Source organism: Girardinichthys multiradiatus, chromosome 19 (genome assembly GCF_021462225.1).
Source record: "Girardinichthys multiradiatus isolate DD_20200921_A chromosome 19, DD_fGirMul_XY1, whole genome shotgun sequence".
Taxonomy (NCBI): Eukaryota; Metazoa; Chordata; class Actinopteri; order Cyprinodontiformes; family Goodeidae; genus Girardinichthys; species Girardinichthys multiradiatus.
The window spans coordinates 26,249,231-26,258,200 of NC_061811.1; the positions used below are offsets into that span (position 1 = coordinate 26,249,231).

The 8,970-nt window shown below is 37.5% G+C and overlaps 3 gene segments (V, D, J or C); 2 read left to right on the forward strand and 1 right to left on the reverse strand.

Moving 5' to 3' along the window:
• Positions 1–1,927: 1,927 nt before the first annotated feature.
• On the forward strand, positions 1,928–2,488 carry LOC124855781. The segment is given in 2 exon segments: positions 1,928–2,066; positions 2,178–2,488. Coding segments are annotated over 2 exon segments (447 nt in total).
• Positions 2,489–3,336: 848 nt separating this feature from the next.
• LOC124855652 lies at positions 3,337–5,412 on the reverse strand. The segment is given in 5 exon segments: positions 3,337–3,893; positions 4,703–4,807; positions 4,934–5,004; positions 5,120–5,186; positions 5,400–5,412. Coding segments are annotated over 5 exon segments (585 nt in total).
• On the forward strand, positions 5,126–6,567 carry LOC124855783. The segment is given in 2 exon segments: positions 5,126–5,465; positions 5,558–6,567. Coding segments are annotated over 2 exon segments (390 nt in total).
• The last annotated feature ends 2,403 nt before the right edge of the window (positions 6,568–8,970 follow it).

The window sequence follows — 8,970 nt, forward strand, 5'->3', positions numbered from 1 at the left end:
GAACAAGGCGTTATTAAATTTGGCAAAGCTTCAGATGATGATGTCCGGGATTTGTAAGCTTCTAATATATTAATTCACAACATCTGATTTAATTGGAGACACGCCTCAAAGACACTGCATCCTTGTGTGACGTTATGGAAAAATCAAATGAAATCAGATGAAACATTAGGAAGAGAATTGTGGACGTCCACAGCTCTGCTGCAGCCTTGGGAATAATTTTCAGATGCCTGAAGGCGCCACGTTAATCTACTGCAGTGTAAGTCCTCCAATAAGAACCACAGTTCTTGGTTGAATAAAAAATATTGAACTGAACTTTGTTGTTGTAACATGACAAAATGTGGAGAAGTTAACGAGGTGTTAATAATTTTACAGCAGAAACTGCAGAGGAGGAAGAGACTCTGATACAGACCACTGAATACAGAGCTGACAGAAACCTCACCAGGCACTAATGTCACATAGTCTTTCTGGATCTTTCACATCAAGCTGAAAGTGGAACAACATGTAAACTATACTGCCAACAGCATCCGCTCACCTGCCTTGACTCAAATATAAACTAAACTAACATCCCATTGTTAATCCATAGGGCTTCAAGGTGACGATGGTCCACCCTTTGCATCTACAACATCTGATGCTTTGCATTGCACTTGGTGATGTATGGATTAGATGCCATGGAAACCCATTCCCTGAAGCTCTCTACACACAGTTATTAGAGCCAATCTGAAGGCCACATGAAGTCTGGAGGTCTGTAGCGAGTGACTGCAGAAGGTCAGCGACCTCTGCACACCATATGAGTCAGCATCTGCTGCCCCTGCTCCATCAACTTACATGACCTACCACTTAGTGGCTTAGTTGCCGTCGTTCCCAATCGCTTCCAATTTCTTATAAAACCACTGATAGTTGACGGTGGAATATTTAGGAGCAATGAAACTTCATAACTAGACTTGTTGAACAGGTGACATCCTATCACAGTACCACGCTGGAACTTACTGAGCTCCTCAGAGCGACCCACACAAATGTTTTAGAAACAGTCTGAATGCCTATAGGTGCTTGATCATTTACATCTGTGGCCATGGAAGTGATTGAAACACCTGATTTTAATTATTCAGATTATTTGGAGTGAATACTTTTGGCTATTTAATGTATCTAAGAATTGTTGGTTTCTTCCAGTCTACAGTTAAGGCCAAATTATTCAAACCCTGGCAGATTTAACTTTAGAGTCATCTTTTAATCTGACCAACATGTTTCTCCTCACTGGAAGGAATATTAACATTTAGGGGTGGTCCTGCCAGAGTCCCAACATGAGTCATGAGGCTAAAGATCAGAGTGATGGGAAGGAGGCCTTCAGACCTCAAAGACTTGTAGCTCATCACCAAAGATAAATCATCTAAATACTTGTGGAAACCTGAAAAAGTTGGTTAGCAATTATAAGAAGGGCTTGATTGCTGTGTAACGGCTCCTATCAGAACCACAGTTCTTGGTTCGATAAAAATTATTTCAAATCTAAATCTGCCAGGGTATAGATAAATGTAGGCTTACTATATACATACAAGCAGAAAGTAACATAATCTGATCAAGTAATACATAAATGAATAAATAAATATGTTAAAAAATAAATGTTTTCATTTAAAGAATCTGATTCTGATTAGAGATATTTTCTGAAATCGAGTGTTGCCTCTCAAGATGGTAGAGATTTAAATGTCTGAGCTCCATGGTGGTGGAGGACTCATACAGTGATCTTGATTGGTAGAAAAACACAGCAAACAAAAACTTTCCCAGTTTGAATGAAGGCAGCAAAAACTGAAGCTTGGTGAAACGTTTATGCTGTGAAGTCAAAAGCAGCCACTTATTCCACTTCACTTACTGGTCACACCTAAATGCATCAGGCTCATTTACACTGAAATGAGAGCAGGTGTGGATTTGCATGATCTTAATGCATCACTGCTCCTCACAGTTTAAGTACCTCGGTTACAGAAGGTCCAAAGTGTGTTTATGCTCTGACACTGAGACCTGCATCAGGATGATGTCTCCAGTACCTCTCATTGTTCTGTTGGGTTTTCTCACTCAGGGTCAGAGTGACTTTTAACTCTGATTGATTTAGTTTTGTTTGAATTCAAACTTTAAATTTTTTATGTTTTTCTTAAACATTCACATTTAAAATTGTTCATTTCTCATTTCAGCATCATCTGCCAACAATTTTCTGACCCAGTCTGAAAGATCAAAGTCAGTTAATGTTGGAGGAACTGTGACCATCAGCGCCACAGGAAGTTCTAATATTGGTGCTGATCTCAGTTGGTACCTTCAGAAACCTGGACAGCCTCCCAAACTTCTTATATACGGAGCTTCAACTTTGTTCTCAGGAACTCCATCTAGATTCAGAGGCAGTAGATCTGGTTCTGATTACAGTTTAACCATCAGTGGTCTTCAGACTGAAGATGCTGGAGATTATTACTGTATGGGTAACCATGGCGGCGGTGTGTTCACACAGTGATTTACAGTCGTACAAAACCTCCTTCAGTCTGACTGAAGGCTGCAGGTGTAGAGAGTTTGTAGGAACTGGTTCAGTGAACACATCACAGAAGTTAGCAAGTAAAACAGAGAACATCTAAAGAAGACTTTTGTTTTTTGATTGAGTGGATGCCTTTCTTTTAATAAGGCAAATGTTTGAAACCATATGGATCCACACTGATTTACACATCAGCTTTCTATTAAAACTCTGACATTTTATTTCACCCAAATGGTGAAATCAGAAATCAGAAATTATTTTACAGCTCATGAGAGTATGGTTGTGTAGCAAATTTAACTGTTCCTTAACAAGAGAAAACCTACTAGATTATTACAAAAACACTATTTCAGGTGGACATTAAAACATTTATCAATAATCAATTTGATTGAATACTGGTTTGGTTAATTAAAGGTTCAGGACAATCTGTTTATCCCATTTCATATCATGGACATGTCTGCTGTATTTTCTATCTGGTACTGGTTGGAGGATACCTACAGTATGTCTGATGTCATTTTAATGCAACATATTTAGCTCAGTAAGACACTACAGAGAATAAAACTTAACTTCTACATTATATTTCTTGAAAATAACTTTTTAAAATAAACGTTTCAACTCAGATCTTTAATATTTATTTAAACTTTTGTCTTGATGACTTTATATCAGAAATTGTTGTTGGATCTTTGCAACAGAACAATTCTGAGTTGACATGTTTATTTATATTTTAGATTAAATATATATAATATAGCAAATAATAACTATGGTTTTTAAAATGTCACTTGATAAAATGAACTTGCATCTCCTTTGTTGTGACAATAAAAAGAAACTCTCCAGTATAATGTATCAGAGCAAGCTTTATTAGAGCACACAGCAGATTAATCTCACTCACATCCAGCTGCTGAGCTCCACACATGAGTTGAAGTTATTCATGAACGTTTTGCAGCAGTGTTGTTCAGCGTCACACAAAGCTTTAGTTTCTCTTCCTGACATTCAAACTCATATTGATGAGAGCAGCAGGTGTTTTCCTCCTGCTCACCACTAAGAGCTCCTGTCCAGGGCTTCGATCAGCCTCTCTGTCCCTCACAGTGGCTCCTTTGGATGGTCTGGGTCTCGCTGTGGTCATGATGGAGGACCCTGCAGGAGTACAGCTCTCCTTTCATCCAGTTCTCCTCACTCATGCTTAAGGTGCTGCTGCTGCTGTAACGTCCGCTCTTCTCCTCCTCTGAGCTGGTCAGGACCCCTTCTGTCACCTCGGTACCGTCCACCTCCCAGCTCACAACGGCTCCCTGAGGAGAGTAGCCACTCAGCAGGCAGACCAGCGTGGCCGAGCCCCCAGAGAGCTGCTCAGAGGAGGGGGGCAGCAGAGAGACTGAGGGTCTGACCTTGGGGCCGGCTGGAGGGGAGAGTAGAGACACACAAGGAGTAGATTAACTTCTGCTGGAGGACACACAGCTGGACATGACACAGTTATTAAAGTAAATTATTCTATATTAATGCTGAGGAGACAGACTTTGAAGTTGGGATTTATAAATCCATAAAACATTTTTACTTCAGTGTAAGGATTTTATTTTATGTTAGAATCTTCTGGAGCTTCCAGCCAAAAACACATTAGTGCTCGACTCTTCAGGAGTTAGTTGGAACCACAATAAAGGAGCATCCTAATGTCAGTTTTACACAAATGTGAATAAAACAACCTTCTACCATAAATATATTGGTTCTATAAAGATTTGGTTCATGAAAACAAAATGGCTGAACACAGTTAAAGATTTGTCCATCTGTCTTTTTCACTTCCTCTTTACTGCAACAAACTAACGAACCTAAACTGCTCGGAGTAAAGTTATTTTATTTAGCTTTTTAATACACACCCACAACAGATTTTAATTCATTAAAATTTAAAAATGTAAACTCATATTTGTGCTTTCAAAATTAAGATCCTCCACTATTCTGAAAAAATATATCACTATATAAAAGAAATACTGTATGAGTTTAAATGTAATGTTTTCATCTAATAAACAATGTAAAATAGATGATAATCAAATGTTTGTAATGTGTATCAAAAAATGCAAGATGTTGCCTACAAGCCAGAGTCACAAAAATAGAAAATAAGACTTCAAAAACTCCAAAAATAGTTACGTTAAATTACATAGTAATAAAAAATGATGAAAACTTTTGTTTCAAATATGATGAAATGTTGAAACTTACAGTGAACGATGAGTTTGGTTCCTCCACCAAAAGTCCACCACAGTGATACAAACTCATTAAGAGGCCGTACAAAAACCTCCTGCACTGTCAGCAAACATCTTTCTGCTGAACAAACACAGTTTCTGCCCTAAAAATTAGAGTTCAGGCTTTAATTAAACTACAAAGACATCTAACTCACATTATGTTACACAGATTTATAACTAAAATTCATTTTTAGGCTTTTATTGTTACCTTTTAGCTTTGAAAGACAAAGGTGTCTCTCTTCTGCTTTTGTTAAGATGATCAAGCTCTGTTTAATTAATCTAAAACACAGCAAAAAAACATGCTAATTAGTCAATTAATTGGAATAGAAAACCATAAAATATTTCAAAGAAAAATAATATCAGTAAAAGTTACAGATGAGAAGAATACATATACCTGCAAGAATGAAAAAATATATTCCATTTACTTAAAATGATAAATGTTGTCTCTATTTTATCTTCTTCTTTTTCAATCAGATCATCAGTGGTTTAAATCCTAAAACTATCTGTGTTGATGTTGTGTCTCTGCTTGTCTTCAGTGTGCTGAGAGCAGAGAAATCATTTCCATAGAGACGAGGCTTTGCATGGTCAGCTGATCCTCCAGGGAACTGAGAAGGTTTATAGTCCTGTGAGTTCAACACTGCAGGACTCAGATCTGTCAGTCAACCCAGCAGAACCAACAAGCACCATGACTCTCATCACCATCCTGATCTGGACGCTGCTGACCTGCTGCTGTTTTACAGGTTCATTCCCTCAGCAACATTTCTAACATGATGTGCTGCCTTTTCTCTCATTTCTTTCTGCTGATTAATGGAGGATTTGTTTTTGTCTGCAGGATGCAGCGCTCAGGTGACTGTGACTCAGCCTCCACTGATGACATTTACACCAGGATCCACGACCACTATAAAGTGTACAACAAGTCCTGCTGTTCGTAGATGGTATGATGGTGATGAGGGTATGTTCTGGTATCAGCAGAAACCAGGACAGCCTCCAAAGCTCTTGATTAAATATGTGAATAATCTTGAGTCAGGAACACCAGATCGGTTTAGTGGCAGTGGAAGCAGCTCTGTCTTCACTTTGACCATCACTGGAGGTCAGGCTGAAGATGCAGCAGTTTATTACTGTCAGAGTATCCATGTAGTAAATGACAACGATGTGTTCACACAGTGATTTGTAGCTGTACAAAAACCTCCTTCAGTCAGACTGCAAACACACTGAGCTGTTAGAGCAGAAACTGCAGCTGCTGAGGAGGAAGAGACTCTGAAACAGATCAATGAACCTCAGACTTTAAGAGCTTTGTTCAGTCAGTAAATATATCAAACATCATTTAGGATAAAACATCAACAACTTCAACAGTTTTAGGCTTCCTTGAAGGGAACATCTCAGTGTCCATTTTTTAATTATTACACTGTAATTTTGCAGCTCAGTGAACAGACATTTCACCAGAGGGTGGAGCTGATTAGATAATTTCATGGAAATTATAACAATTCAGACACAAAAATAATAGATTTCTTCACATATGAAGGTATAGAAAATGTAAAGCATCACCTGTCAGTGAGATCTGATTGCACCTCCTCTATTAACTCCAGAAAACTAATCCCAAGTGGTAGGACTGAGTCTAGATTAATCCGGAAAAATTATTTAAAATCTAAGTCTGTCGGCGGTATGCATACTTTTGAGATTACTGTACAAATACAAGAAGAAAGCAACACAATCATAACCAAGTAATATGAGTACAAATAAAAATATGTTGAAATAGAAATGTTCTTTTCATTTAAAGTCTCTAATTCTGATCAAAGATATTTTCTGAAATTAAGTGTTTCCTCTCAAGACTGTAGAGATTAAAATGTCTGTGAAATGTGGTGATTTTATTCTTATTGCTGTTCTTGTTCTTCTTATCATTATCATTATTATTATTAGCAGCCAGACAATAGATCAGGCACACAGGAATACCACAACGTTCATAATTCACAGATTCTCTTTCTATTGTATTTGACTTGGATCTAAATTATTTCCTATAACACGTTTCTTTCCCAAGTTTTAAACCCCAAGTCATATTTATAATTTAGAATTAACCTTTCATTAAAAAGCATCATAAACCTCTTATTAATGTCTCAAAAAGCTTCAGTATAGAAAACTTGATGGTCTGTTATGTTTATATTGCAAATCCACTGTGGGATATTTTACTTTGTTTATTAGAGCACATCTGATGGAGGAGACATGAAAATATAAAGAAGTGTTGTAATTAGAAAAACCTGAAGAATCAACAAAAGAGACATTTGAACTGAACTTAAAATGAGAACTAAATGTTCTGATGAGATGAAGTGGTGGTTCCGATCATCTCGGCTCTTTCTGTTTCATCAGAGCAGGTGTGGATTTGCATGATCTTAATGCATCACTGCTCCTCACAGTTTAAGGACCTCGGTTACAGAAGGTCCAAAGTGTGTTTATGCTCTGACACTGAGACCTGCTTCAGGATGATGTCTCCAGTACCTCTCATTGTTCTGTTGGGTTTTCTCACTCAGGGCCAGAGTGACTTTTAACTCTGATTGATTTGGTTTTGTTTGAATTCAAACTTTAAATTTTTAATGTTTTTCTTAAACATTCACCTTTAAAATTGTTCATTTCTCATTTCAGCATCATCTGCCAACAATTTTCTGACCCAGTCTGAAAGATCAAAGTCAGTTAATGTTGGAGGAACTGTGACCATCAGCGCCACAGAAAGTTCTAATATTGGTGCTGATCTCAGGTGGTACCTTCAGAAACCTGGACAGCCTCCCAAACTTCTTATATACAGAGTAAAAACAGAGAACATCTAAAGAAGAAACATGTTTAAAACCTCTAACTATAGATCATTTTAAAAACAAAACTGTTTAAATTGTTTTTATAAATATAAATGTGTTTTCTGAAGTTTTGCCCTTATCAACACTGAACAATTTAATTGCACCATATTTGTACCTAGAGGCTTTTACCTTTAAAACATGTTAGAAACTAAAGGAGGCTGAAAACAACATGAGATGAGATGAAGAACATGAATGTTGCAACACAAAAATAAATACAAAGACAGTGATTATTATAAATCTGCACTTTTATTGAATCAATCTTTAACTTTAAGTTTTTTTAGAGAACATTAGTAAAATGAAAGATTAGAAATCTGTCTAAATTTGACATTTTTTCCTCTTGAATAAAATATAAAACATCCTGATTTCCAGACATGAAGCTGAAGCTGTACTCTGAGCAGAGGGCTGGGTCCAGGCTTTGAGTGACAGGACCCAGATCTGTCAGTCGACCCAGCAGAACCAACAAGTATCATGACTCTCATCAGCATAACTTTAAACTTCTTCAGTATGAAAGAAAACAGTATCAGCATTAATACAAATGTTTAATGTAACACTTTTAATTAGAAACACCTTAAAGCAGGGGGTCCAAAGTGTGGCCTGAGGGCCAAATGTGGCCCCTGGACTGATTCTGTGCAGTACCTGACTGCAGTTCAAGAACGACAGATATTTGGTCCACCAGCGCAGGTCTTTGATGCAGATGGAGACTTTTTATGTTTAATTTGGGAAAATTTATGACCGAACAAACGTTTCTTGCATGGAAAAGTTGGGTACAACAGAAAGTATTTGTCTTTTAATAACCAGGCTTTTTGAATTTCTCTAATTTCATAGTAAATAGAACCACATCTATCCAGTGACTTTTACTCTAAAGCAGGCTTTGATGCACCAAAATCTGTTTTTAATTAATTTATCAAACTTTGTTAAATACAGCAATCATTTTCAAAGAAAGAGTGGCCCAAATCCTCCTACTGTTGCTAAGAATAAACTAAAGACTTTTGTTTTTTGATTGAGTGGATGCCTTTCTTTTAATAAGGCAAATGTTTGAAACCATATGGATCCACACTGATTTACACATCATCTTTCAACCTGGAAAGACTCACAAAGAGAAGACATGGATGCAATTAGAAAAGTTTATTAGTGAATGTTTATTTCTATGGCGCTCAGACCCCAGTGGAAGATGTGAATGCTGAGAATGAGATTCGCTTGAATGAACATCTTAGGGTTAGATTTAGAGATGTCTTCCCCCATGAGATCCGATCCTGGTGGTGGAATGGAGGCCTGAGGAGATTTGGAAGGAGTTTGGAAGCCAAATGGTGGAGATGGGGTGGGGGAGGGTCAAAGTTCAGCTGCACAACGGAGGGTTCCACGGATGAAGATCTTTTAAAGCGGAGCCTTGAAGGATGACTGGCCG